Below are 14305 nucleotides of genomic sequence, written 5' to 3' on the forward strand. Positions count from 1 at the left end.
TGATTGTCATGCAGTTGCCATTCAGGAACAGTTTATGTCAGCCACTTTTTTTTTATATATATAAATATAAAGAGAAGAGGTTTCACCTCACCCACACCCTCAACTTTTGCCTCTGTGGAGGCTTATTTCACTTCCATATTAAGTCTGTGAGGTTGTGTCTCTATTACCTTTTCCTTTTGTTGTTGCTACAGTTCCCTTCTTGAGTACATTCTTCTCCCTGCATTTAGACTTTACAACTGGCCTGCCTGTCCCACCAAGTGCAGTGATGGGTGAAGCTGAATTTCATGGCTGCAACCCATGGCATTCTGGCTGGAGCGCTACTCATCTCTTGAGCTATGTAGCTGAGACACTGCCAGCAGTTTTCTCACTTTAGTCTTGGTGGTTCACCCTTTGCTATTCTCACCCTGCCCATAACCTATTGGGACAACTTTATGTTCTTTGCCCATTGAGGGCAGTTAGACTTTTATCAGATACTAAGGAACTTCAATCTTCTCTTGGTTTTTTGTAACTTGGGGAAAAGAAGAAACAAATTTCAAAGAATACTCTCTTTCTAGGTTTACTCAAATTTGTCAGTTATTGATTAGTCTCAGAATTAAATACCCAAGGCACTAGCCCTCTCTTCATCTCTGGCCTTGAAGAAGAATTGGAGCATGTTGCTATTCTTCAAGCAGGAATATGGAGATTCCACAATACTTCCATTAAATGCTATTTGAGAGATGCAAGTTGCAAGGCTTTTGGATGTATTTATGTTTGGGCTGATCATTACTGGGGTTTCCTTGACCATGGAAGCAAGGCAATATATATATGATTAATAGGTTTGTATGGAAGAGCCTTGTTTTTTTTCCCTTTATTTTTATATTGACTGTACTATTATACTTATGGATCACTATATCCAGGTTGCCTAAAATTGTCATTTCGTATTAACATTTCTGTACAAGATTTTCCCTTCACAGAGTGAGAGAATATGAGTTCTCTCCACTCTCTTTTATCCTGCACACATTCCACATACATTTATCGTGCACACATTCCACATACATTCATATCATTCGAATCTTCATCAGTGCCCTTTCTTAGTTATTTTCAGGCTCTGTATACTGGTTTTAGCCTTTTGTTTTTTATTATTTTTTTATTTACTGCTCTTCATTGCCTCCCATCACATGTCCAGACCATATGAAACTACGTATTGAGATCTGTCTTTTCACTACCCTGTGTACTATACCACTTTGTTATGCAACTTCCCCATTTGTAATGTGATTTTTCTGATGGCCAGACCTGAACTCTTAGCATTTAGAAGTCACATCTCATCAAATGACTCAAAATTTTCAAATTGAGTATTGTACAGCAATAGTTATTTACCTGAAGTCCAGCAGTGTTTTCCTCTTTGTCTGAGGGATGTAGACATATGAGTATTTGCCTTATAATGAAAGTTCCTTCTCTGGGGGATAGGGATACATTTCATTATAGTCCTTGTGAAGTTACAAAGAATGTACATAACAATTACAGTAGAGATTAATCTTTTCCCTCTACCAAAGTGGGTTGGGTGCTGTCAAGATAGAGCTTGTATTGGATTAAGAGTTTGCACACATTCAGTGGGCTCTTAAGGTGGGAGTTGACACCACACATCCACTACCCGAGGTTACTGCACCTGTTTTGTAAATTGCCCATTACTCTGAACTGCTCTTGCTCTATGACAGTAGCTTAATAATTGCAACCTAGAGAATTTTCTCAAGGGCAGTTGGGAACTTGGGGTCTTTCTTGAAGGAGGTGATAGCCCAGTTAGTTTTGTTCAGGGGCCCCTACCCTTCGGTTGAGCTGCTGGTGCCTCAGATATTTCAAGGAATATGTTTGACAGGTATTGTTAGATTTCTTGGGAGGTTTGCTTTGCATGATAGTTAAGAAAGGATTATTTTTAATATATGTAGTGCCCAAAGATCCTGAGTGTTGCATGCCATACATTATATTAATGGCCAAGAAAGGGAATTTTCATTTAGGGGGCTGCTGTGGTTTTCAAGTCTGTAGGAATATTATGTTTGGATATAATACCTGAGTAGCTAATTCTTTGTCCCAGAAAAAAATCTTGTTGCTAGATGGCACCCGTATCAAAGTTTGTGAAATGAATATATAGAGGTAAACATTGTTACTCCTTCAGCTTGTGTGTATATGTGTGCCCTTATGGGTGATGAAAATCATGGTACAGACTCCTAATGGCATTTGGAGCATGCATTTAGGAATATCCAAATTTATAGTGCTGTGGTCATAGTGAAGACATTCATGGATAAGGTCGTTGGTTGTTGCTACCTGCACATTTGTAAAGAGGGAATCAGTGTGATAGGGAATATAAAACATGAATATGAGATGGAGACTCTACGCCAGGTGTTTAGTAGGAGATGGGGCAGAAGAGTCAGTCATAGTTTTATTTGTACCCCAGTTCTTAGGGCCAAGTGATCTAGGGTAGGGGAGTAGTTCTAACAGTGTTCACTTGGTCTATGACACAGTTGGCATCGCACCTTGATATCATCAGTGTAGTTCTTACTGAATAGTATAAATATGGAAAGAAGTACAATCCTGTCATTGACACGCCAAATTTAGATACCCCCTGGATTAGAAGATAACTGGTGGTAAGAATCTATTGATAGCTTCTTCTTAACATCATCAGGAAATTAAACAAACCTTAATGGACACAACCTATACATTCCTTAAACAGATCTAAAATTAAAAAAAACTACACTGTTTACATCCACACTCATGATGGAGACTACTTATTAAGACCCTGGACTGCCACTATATCTCCAAGCCAAAGATAACCAAAGATGGGATATAAAGTAGAGGGGTTACTTTCTAACACTAAGAACAAGGGCAATCGGTGATCTCCAACCATGAATTTTGGTCAAGGCCCTTACACTTACTGTAGAGGCAAAGATAGGAAAAGCATTTCTCTGAGAATCATAAGTGGCAGCTAAAAGCTGTAGGAAATCCTGACAGAGGAACAGCATTCATGTTTAGTGCATTGAGAGAATTAGTCTGAAAGCATATGAAATCTTAAGAGATAAATAAAACCCAAAAGGCTTGACATGAATCCTACCTGTGATTTCAGTGTGGAGCCAACTGCACCAAAAAGCTTATGAACACTGTAAGAAGAGCTGCTCACCTTCCCAAACTGGGCAACCTTTACCTAGCAAAACCCTAATTAATTCTCAGTTCTTTACGTCCTAGATCAGTACAGCCTCTGATCATCTGCAAAACTTTCAAGCTATTTGCTTCACCAACTTCAGGAAATTTTCACTGAAAGTGTATACCATGAAGATGATATTCAGCACTCACAGAGAGCACATACACACCAACTGATGTGGCAGTTTGTTTTCCTCTGGGCATTATCTTCACCAGGTTTTATATGGGTGTCACTCATCAGTGAGTCTTCTTCATGTACAGCCTCAGTGTATCAGTTGTACTCATTGGGTGTGTGTGGTACAGTGATGGCATGAAGATTTGAGGTGGGGCTGACATCTGGGACCTCACTGCTACATTCAAAGCTATAATTTATGGATATCCTAATTAATCTCAGACTGCTTTAAATGGCCAAAGTAAATGCCTAGATCATTACAAATCATCAACCATCAGTACTTACATAGAGGGGCAATTTCACATTCCTACCCATGGCAGGCTAGCCATAAGGAATTATAGTATACCACTAAAATGCTGATCAGAAATTGTTATTTTAACAGAGAGGTGAACTAAGTAATCATGAAATCTCTTGAAATATCGTACAGTGATATGCCTCCTCAAATCAGGATGATGAATCGAAGATTTAAAATTTACTTCCATGCTACTTGAATACAAGGTAGGGGAATTAAAAATAGCCCTTCAGGATATTATGTCCAACCTCATCATCCACTTTAGAACCTGAGAAAATTGATAACATCCTGATGAGAATCAACCCAGCTTTCATGGTTTGCAACCTTTGAAATAAGACAAACATGATTTACCTCTTCCCACACCTCATCTATGGATTCCCCAATGCCTACATTGGAATGACTATGATTTAGCTATCTGAAATATCTTGCCATGTTCAGGAGGGCACAATAATGAAACAATGTAAAATCAGGGGTTCCGCTTACTTAACAGTGCTTCCTCTTAGACAGCACCCCAAATAGTTTTAATTTCAGAATCTCCAAGGTGCTACATATATTAAGAGTAAGATGTTTCTTAAATGTTGAGTCAAAAACCAAAGGGCTGCACAGGAGGTCCAAACCCAACTGGTAATTGCATCCTTCATGAAAGACTCCAGCAAGACACCCCAACCACCCATCCACCCGTAAGAAAACCAGCCAGGTTGCAGCTACGAACCTTCATAGAGCAAGATGTACAGAGCAAAAGGCAACTGACCAATCAAGGTTAATGATAGACAATGTACATACCATAACTCAACATCTTACAGCCCTCCTTAATCCAGTACCCACTCAGCCTTGGTTGTGACCATGTTTACATGCAAGTCAGTGTTTTGTACATTCGTTAAAAGTAGAACAAATAAGGAAAAATGAACTCAACTGTGCCCTTACCCTAAAGAAAAAGTAACTTTATAAGGAGATATCCCTTAGATAGTGAAATCATCAGAACATGGAAAAGATAAAATATGAAATTATTCCCTCTGTGGCATTAATGAAACATATTATTTCTATTATTGTTTTTATTTTGTATTTTACAAGGCTCCATTGCACTAATACTTTAGAGCCTCATGAAATATTTGTAAGTTTCTGTTATGTGGAGGTGATTGAAGCAAAAAAAGATTCTCAAGGTTTACATAAAAGCATATGTTAATGAATGCAAGTATAAAACTTTAACCCGTAGTCTTCCTCATTCACCAGTAACTCCTGCAGTGGTTACTAGAGGCATGTTGTCACCTATCCAAAATATGCAGGGGAAATGTACAGTAGCGTATGGTAAACTTATGTTATGACAATGAAATTTGGTGATAATGCCAAAACAGAGGTACTATAATACAGAAAAATATTTTTTTATTAAATGCAAATAGCAATTTGAATCAAAGCTGTATAGGAAAATTTGCATGGCAGCAGAATTTACCCTGTTATGAGAGCATGCTAATTAAGTAAATGCTATCTTTGATGGTAAAAAAGGAGTTGGAAAGTAAAGTAATAATGCCAAAATTATATATAATAATAATGTTTTGAATTTGAATACTGTGCAGAAAATCACTATACTATAGAGAAATTGGGCAGACACAGAATACAACAGAAACAGCATGTTTACCATTTAATTCCTAGAGAAAAACAAAATACACACTTCTGTTTAGATCAATAAATGCCATGCAAATCGTGAAATTACACTCTACTCTAAAATTATCATTCCTGATAGCAAAGTTAACCAAAGGTAATCATCTTAGAAGACCAACATCACACATTTTATTGCATTGATTATACCAGTTATCCATATGTATGTAGGACTTATAGGAACTGGTAGACCTCTATCCAATTGTAAATATTTCAGAGCACGAGATGACCTAAAGATCTGTGGTTAAGGTCATACTTCATACTTAGTTTCTGTTTACGACGAGGGACGTTGCATATCATGGCAGAATTATACGATCTAGTGAGTGCACTTGTTTGTTATATTTTTACTTGCATTCACTCTGAGTGGAAGTGTTGATTTTAATGGTTAATGTTCAGTGTTTTAATTTGTTTTGGTTTTTGAGTTAAAAAAAGTTTTTTGATCAGTCATTTAACAATCCTTGGTCACAGGCAGTCATCAGCTGCCGTTTGACAATTGTTGATTGGATGCTATTGAATTGTGGTGAACAAAGTAAAACTATGTTCCTGTCGAGCCCTGATCATCTATTGTTTTTCAGTGATCATTTAAAGGCCAGGATTGTTGCAAATTAATTAGATGTAGGTATTAGCTGCTTACTGCCTGACTTCATTAGTATGCAATAATAGTTCTTCCTCAAATGGAAAATAAGGCATTGACTCTTATGATAAATCTTCTGTATAATTAAAGACAAGTTATTTTGGCTGCAAGTTTGCTCTCAGTGTTTCTCTTGCAAGTCTTTTTGCAGAGAAATTAACAAGTGTTTTGTTATTTACTAGCTTTACTGTACACTGAATTTCCATTTCAGATTGGTTAATAATTGCTTGGACTGTCTGATTACTGCCCAGTGTATTCAGTGATTGCTGTGTATTCTGTTATATTTTCCTTCAGATCTTGACTTCGTTCTAACCTTCAAAAACCTTTTACCATTTGATATTCTGTTCCTTTTCTGTTTGTACTGCATTACTCTGCCTAGGAGTAAGCACAGTAACTTAATTGTAATGGTGTTTAATCTTTCAGCTGTGTTGAATGCTGAAGCAGTCGAGTTGGGCTTGGTTACTAACTAAACATTCTTATGCTTCTTAGGATAATTCTGTTGTCCACATGAAATGACAAGGAAACTATGAAATTACTTTGTAATGCCTTTGGATCTCACATGTAATCATTTTACATTACATTCTTCCTTAAAAAAAAAAAGCCAGAATAGAAGGGTTTTTTTTCCCTAGTTCATTTTTCTTCCACTCAAAGATACCTGGCAGTAAAAGGTAGTGTCTGCTTTCTTTTCAGCTTTTTTTTTTTTTTTTTTTAATTCATAGAATCTCAAATGTAACTGTTATACAGTACTGTACTTGGTAGTGTGCTCACTCCTTTTTGCTTACCAGTTTGCCAAGCTGTCTTCTGTTGTATCCAGCTGTTATTCATCCTGTTAAACGTGGCTTGTTGTCATTTGCTGCAAGAAGCATCCATCAACTCTCATTGTATTTTGTATGATCCTATAATTGGCTTGTAAAGGATACTCTTCTGTGTCAGTTTGTATGCTTTTAAAGTTTTCATTGATGATGTTCCCTTTTATTTTTTATAAGAGGGTTTTGGATTGTGCTCCCGAAGCCATTGTTGTAGTGTGTAATTCCAAGGCCAGGTCCAGTTAGTGTTCACACCAATTGAGGCCAAGACAGAGTATGTCTACACTTCCAAGTCCAAGTCAGTATTTAGGATTTGTGTCTGAATTTGTCTGAATCAACACTGTATATTCACAGTAGAGGCTTTACATTTCTACAGTAACCAGTAAATTAGTAAATTAGTCAGTTGTAGGTTATTGCTGTGAAGAAACTCGGCCTAAGTAATCAGATAGGCGCAGGTAAACAGAGGTTTCCAAAAATGATTTAATTTCCGTGCTTGATCTCATAGGTCTCCAAGTGCTTTGCATATGGCCTAACTTCGATAATCGATTCAATTCAGCCACCACAGAGACCAGATTATAGCTTTTTATTCTTCAATCTTCACCCTCATAAGGAGAGATTAAAAGTGTTATTTATTATTTGAAATTGAATCGTATAAGTGGAATGAAGATGGCCAAAGTCTAGCAGCATTAGTAATGTGGGAAAGACAGCAGTACAGATGTTGACATTCCTGAGCCGCTTGGTGAAGTGAGGGTGAAACAGACGTCTATCCAGGGATGGGGCAGGTGTAGAGCGATCTATGTTGTGGAATGGGGTATTTAGTGTGAGCGGAACTTCATGGCCATAGAAACAAGGCAAAATATGATCACTAATGGGTTTGCATAAAAAAACATGTATTATGCTAAGAAAGCATTATTTTTGTGGACATTTAACATTTAAGTTTATCCCCTAAATTATTATCCTGTAGTAAGTTCATTTCATATTCAACTTGGTTAGTCATTTTTTTGACAAGTTATGAACTTTGTATAAACATACAAAATACTTAGATTATATTTTCTGCATATTTTGACCCTTGTCCTTTAGTGCTCTTTTCTTGTATTATAATTGTGTTTATAAGTTATGATTGTGACTTGTTTACATTTACGAGACAAGTCATATTTGGGAAGATTAGTGTTTTTGTTGAAGGTTTTTGCTGTTACTGTATAATTTCTATACTACAGGATTACAAGTGTGGTTTTGTATTATGTAGTTATTTCATGAAGTTTAGAGCTCATTATTTATCTTTAATTGCAATACTGAAAATTAAGTGGTGGTAGTTGTGTATGCCATCCCTGCTTCTGTACTTTTCATCACATGGTATTAGTTTACTATTTAGTAGCTAACCAAAGTACGTAATCGTAGCAGTGTTATGATAATTGCTTTGAATGGCATCTTGCTTTTTAATTAATCATGTGCAGGGTACTTACAGGGGTTTACCAGGAAAATTGTTGTGTATGCCTGGCATTTAAGATCAAACCTTTTGCGTAGTGGTTGCCACAGCACTTTTCAGTAGAAGTGTGTGTGTCTGTTTGTAACTTGTTACCCTGCTGTTGCACAGGTTCAGAATTGTGATGACAGCACTACTCATAGGCATAGAAGCTTCACGAAGGAGTGTGTCCTTGCAGATACTAGTCATTGAAATGTTAGCACCTCTTCTTGCACAATTGATGTTTGGTTTACACAAGTACATATGCTATGATTTAGGAAAATATTGACCATGTTAGTGACTGACCACATAGGTATACAATATGAAAATATTTCCTTTAGCAAACAGCGTTTGTCTATGAATAGAGTTGAGTGTGATCAGAGATACTGAAACAGCTCAGAAACTAGATGTGACTGAGCAGTTCAGTAGCCATAACAGTGCCATTGTTATAAGTCAGCAGGGTATTGATAGTTCCTTCAAAACAGACGTGTTTGGATATGTCCATTCCCATTCTTCAATTTGTGATGCCATGTGTTCTGGCATAACGTATCTCAGATCTTCCATTTCCCAGAACCCACACAAGTTGAAAATTCTTACTACCGGGTTTCTCACCAGGTGAGCCAGTTCACAGCTTACGAGGAGGACATCTTTGTCTGTGTTTTGTTTGAGATTTCATCTTTGCTACTTCTAATAGGAGAACTAAGTGTAACTTTGCTTTATCCTTTGTTTAATCTGCCTCAGTGAGGCCTCTGTGCAACATAATCACCCTTTTTGTTGGGGGGGGATGACTCAAAGAAAAACCGCCACCTTTCATTCCTTGCTTTATTCCCCTTCTCCTAAAAAAAAAACGAGGGATTAGGTCCCATGGATCGTTTACAAACCTCAATTCATGTTAAGAAATCACATTCATGCTACAGGCAGGGCGCACAAATCAATAAATGCAACAAATTACAGATTCAATAGCAGAATGGTAAATAAATTATAAAAAAAAAGTGGTAAATACAACAAGTGATGGGGAGGGGGAAATGCGATCAGAGGTAAAAGGGGAAACTCAATAGTTTTACAACACAAATCCCGGTTACAATAATTATACACACCCTTTAATCATCAAGGAAGAAAGGTTTCAACAAGTATACAGTTTGTGTGCTTCTTATACTAGGTGTAGACTTGAAGAACTAACTAATTCTAAGCCAATGTGCATTCTCTATGGACAACAAGCAAAGTACCTTTAACACGAAGAGACAGGGTACTAAGATTCACACAGGGGATTACAAGAAGCTCCTGTCTTGCAAGACTCCTATTACCCCAATGAAGAAGACAAGATTTGCAAGCGTTTCAGATTAGGTCATTACTGCAATTTGAAGAATGAAGAAGGACCAGAAGTAACTGCAGGCCTACAAAACATACCATGATTTTTGTAGGTTTAAGTTCAGTTTGTAGGTTTTTGATCTTCAAAGACAACAGAAAGCTTCAATTTAGTTTTCCCTCTCTCTAAGGTAGGAGGAGACATTACAGGATATATAAAGTAGGGTTGACATTTGTCATGAGGATATGACAATCCGAAAACATTCCCAAACTTGATTTGTTCACTGGAACAGAAGTTACAGGATTTCACAGCATTCAGGACTGCTTGTTATAAGCAATAGCAACCTTTTGGTATCAAAGCCTTGACTAAAAGGGTTACCTTGCTTTTCACCTGCATTCATCTCTGTGGGAGGTAGACACAATCAAACATAAATGAAAGAATTCTGTATTCTGCCCATTTGTTATTGGGAGAAGGCTAAGTTACTGATGATGTTGCCAAGGCCAGGTGAATGATGATGTCTCTGGCAGATTGGGGCTTGCCTTTATTTAGTACTATGTGCTTTTGTAACCTCAAGGACCTGCAAGTGTCAGGGTTCATGAACCCATTCTTGTTCTCAGCATAACAGTCATTGTTATTACTATAAATTTCTCACTCCATAACTACCATGACTTTACAAGTATAGCCAAGTTTGATGGAAGCAAAACTAACTAGCTACATTAGCAACTAATGTTCTTTTTCAGCCCCATCTGTAATTGTTTTGCATTAATTATGCTTTTGATCCATAGGTGATGTGGAGCCTGCTTTCTCATGCAGGTGGCACAGATTTATTTTCTCTAACAGTGCATTGCATATTCTATCGTTTGTAGTGAGCAACATCTAGGGTAATTGTACCAAAACCCCCAAAGACACCTTGGAAATCAGAATAGAGAACTGAAGTCCTGCACATCACCTCCCAACTCAGTAACTACTCATCATAGGTAAAATTAGATTTTGTACAATGTGACACAAAATTTAAAAGTATTTTTTAAATGTTCACACAAACCCATATTTTACTGTGATTGCCCTTCTCTTGGCCATTCTAGTAGAACTCGTACCTGCAGCTGCTTGAGCTTTCCAAGGCAAGTTATGTCAGTTGTGCACATTGAATTAAGCGACTATCCTTTGGAGGATAATCTCTAAAAAAGGCACAAGACTTCTTTCAGTGGGTGACTTAATTTTTAGCTGTGGCAAGCTATAATATGGGTGAAATAGGTTTTTTGCATTTAGAGAACATAAAAATCATTTTATAATTTAGCGGGCATTCTCAAGTTCCTCAGCTGTGAATGAGCGTATAATAAATATTTGCCAGTCATTTAAGATTTATATTACCCTGTATACTGTACTGTCATGTGGGGCTGTACCGTACATTATTCTGCCCATAAATATATGGCATTTATTAATTGATCTCTAGGATGTCAGAATGACTCATGACAGTACAGGAACTATTATTCTATGGTATATTGCATGTGCCAATATTAATCTTATTTTGATTCCTTTCCAAACCTTGACCAGTGGCTCAGCACTTTAAAATTTAAAGCACAACAGACTGTGTTGAGGGGAAAAAATTTCAAAGTAAATTTATGGGATTGTAGTGCTCCTATATCAGGAAAGCAGAAAAAATTGTTTGATAATCTAGCAAAAATTAATTGAATGGATTGCTTTTATTCCTCATATACAGTAGTCTTGATTACTCTATGATTATGAGGCAAGAGAGTAAAAACAAGTTATGCTGAAACCTGAGCAGAAAATTTCTCCAGTTTACCTCCTCTTTTCTCAAAGAAGATGCAAAGGCCAGTTAGTGATAAGTGTGGAGTCAAAATGTACTCTAAATAATAATGTTAATATTCAATTAATTTTTTCTTTATTAACTAGGCAAGTTACTTGACGATTTCTCACTCTACATTTGTAGGTTCTTATTGTTTTATTAACTCTGTAAGACTCAGGTGATTCCAAATTTTGTCTGTGGCAAATCATAACAACAGCTTACGACCATAGCAGTGATGTATTTATCTTTTATCACTTATTGTAAATTTATTATTCGTGGTGCGCTGGTTATGGTGCCATTTTGAAGCTGATGAATGGAAGTTTGCTAACATTATAATCTGGAAAACATCATTTGATGCCATCAAACTCTCAGCCGTATGGAAATTAATGAAAAATTGACACCCTTTAAACATCAAAGGGTTTAAAGGGCAGGAATTGTACACTGTAACCTAGGTTATGAAATTCATAGATTTCTGCATAAAATATAGCCTTGTTATACCCTAAGATGTAGAGCATATATTATCTTATCACCATCTAAAAACTTTTGTTACCAAATGATATTAATTATCCCTTAGACTTTGTTGATTACTTATTGATTTTTTCTTTGTCCAGTGTTGCTTACTTATTGATTTTTTCTCTCCAGAGTTAACATTTTAATATAACTTAATTTTAGTTGAGCTCTTTCATGAAGATGTGATATTTCCTCCATGTAAATATCATTAAGTCAGAACAATCAGTGTGTTGCTTTGACCAGGAACCACCCCTGTCACCGCCCCCATGTGACATCAGTGATGATGAACTTGTCAGCATTAGTGTAAGGGACTTAAACCGCCAGTTGAAACTGCGTGGCCTCAACAGAGAAGATATAATCAAAATGAAACAGCGACGAAGAACACTAAAAAATCGAGGATATGCTGCGAGGTATGACGAATTTAACCTAGTCTTAAGTTAGAGTGAGTTGTTTTAAAACTGGTCATTTTAAAATCTTAATGAATTGTGAAATTAATATTTAGTGTAGAATATTGAGTAAAGTTATGGTTATACTGTATTTTACCTGTTACATAACAGTCAGTAATAGAAATAAGATGACATGATTGTTCCCTTTGCATTTTTTAAGGATATTCAGTATTTTTTTTTTTATAAAGCAAAGGTGTATGCATTCAACTTCCATCTTACTATTAACATTTGGTAATAATAAATATAAATATAGAGAGTATGAACCAAGTAATAAAACATAGAAAAGAAATTAAAATTGTTGAAACAATTATGACAAAAGAGTAGTTACAAAACAATTATAAGGACACAAGAGTATATACTATTATGAAACAATTATAAAAACAAAAGAGTATATTTTTATTGAAAATTAATAGCCTATTGTTTACATTTTATTGAAAATTAACAATACAGTATATTGTATCTGATACACAAGGACATAAAGAGAAACTGTTCAGTTGAAAAAAAATGTTATATATGAAGACCAGGATCTGGCCAGGCAGTGACCTAACCTTCATTAACCCTTAGGAGCACAACAGCTTTGTCAGCTACTTCATAAGCAGGTGGTGAAAGTTGAATAAAAAAAATGTATAGTAAAACCAGCAACAATTTCTTTAGGCACCTATTCTCTTGGTAAGGAGATTATCATACAGATACCTTATTGTTACCCAACCCGACATGTTTGATGCAGTTGCTTGAAAATTTACTTTTTTTAATTTGCTCATTTCAATTGTTCTTCAAATTTTCCAAAGCGCCTCAGTGGCGTGGTTGGTATGGTGTTTGCGTCTAACCTCAGTGGTCGCGGGTTCGATTCTCGGCCATTCCATTGAGGAGTGAGAGATGTGTATTTCTGGTGATAGAAGTTCACTCTCGACGTGGTTCGGAAGTCACGTAAAGCCGTTGGTCCCGTTGCTGAATAATCACTGGTTCCATGCAACGTAAAAGCACCATACAAACAAACAATCAAATTTTCCAGATTCTATGTAAAAATATCCAGATTCTATGTAAAAATATTTAAAGCAGCATTTTCCTTATGACTGTTTTTTAATATTTTTGTATAGTACGTAGTTACTAACACATGTTGTTTTTTCTTTCAGTTGTCGCATCAAAAGAATAGAACAGAAGGATGAACTGGAGTCGGAAAGAACTACAGAGCAAATTGATATTGAGAAACTAGTGAATGAAAACTTGAGCATGAGGTCTGAAATTGACCGGCTCTACCAGAACTATGAGGCTTTAAAGAAGTTTGCCAATTTAAAAAATATTCCTCTACCACCAGATTTAGAAACACTTTGATGTAGAGTGAAAAGTGATCATTTTAATATTCCTGGAAAGTATATCTTATTTTATTTTGCCATTTTGTTTAGTTTGTGTTGCTTGAAATAACTAATGCTTTTCTCATAAAACATAGGTGTTACATACTTGTTTTTCTGAAAAAAAGAAAACGTGACTTCTTGTAATAATTACTGTATTGCCTAAGTAATGTTTTACTGGTATCTGCAGGAATGATTTTGCTACTTAGCTTTGTGGTGTAAACTTTACAAAAACCTTTTCTTGAGTTATGTATTTTCGTACAAATGTTTCATCTTATTAGATGGAACAAATTTTATAAGGGTAAGTTAAGTGTATTTTTAAGCTCATAAATTATTTAAAAATATATCGAAATATAATTATGGTTAATATTAAATAGTTTAACTAGAACTGAATTATGATTCTTGAAATTCCTACGACATTTCTTATTTGTAGGATACGAGGAAGTGGTCTTGGTAATATAATGTAGGTGAAAGAATGGAATGGAGGTGAAAGCTCTGGCTCACTTACAAGGAAAACTGAGGGTATAATTACCTGAGGGAAAGCAAGTGAAGATGTGTGGTCTGAACAGGGGAAACGAGCCACTTAGATGATGTGTAACTGTAAACGGAGAAAAAGTTGCCAATTTGTGGCATGTATAAGAAGAACCATTCAAGAGATTCACAGTAAAGGAGCTAGAATATTGTGCAACCTTAGCTATATACTTTA

The 14305-nt window shown here is 36.1% G+C and overlaps 1 protein-coding gene across 4 annotated transcripts in view; it reads left to right on the forward strand.

The window, feature by feature from the left end:
• The window catches only part of LOC135200339 (transcription factor MafK-like), a 30845-nt gene extending 16858 nt beyond the window's left edge, over positions 1 to 13987 (forward strand). For 2 of the 4 annotated variants that reach the window (XM_064228910.1, XM_064228911.1), the window contains exons 3-5: positions 5503 to 5604; positions 12048 to 12214; positions 13384 to 13987. In XM_064228910.1, the coding sequence (XP_064084980.1) occupies positions 5584 to 5604; positions 12048 to 12214; positions 13384 to 13582 (387 nt within the window). In that variant the 5' untranslated portion in view covers positions 5503 to 5583 and the 3' untranslated portion in view covers positions 13583 to 13987. The remainder of the gene's footprint in view (positions 1 to 5502; positions 5605 to 12047; positions 12215 to 13383) is intronic. The other 2 variants (XM_064228913.1, XM_064228912.1) reach the window with 1 other exon arrangement.
• Positions 13988 to 14305: the final 318 nt, after the last annotated feature.

Source organism: Macrobrachium nipponense, chromosome 26 (genome assembly GCF_015104395.2).
Source record: "Macrobrachium nipponense isolate FS-2020 chromosome 26, ASM1510439v2, whole genome shotgun sequence".
Taxonomy (NCBI): Eukaryota; Metazoa; Arthropoda; class Malacostraca; order Decapoda; family Palaemonidae; genus Macrobrachium; species Macrobrachium nipponense.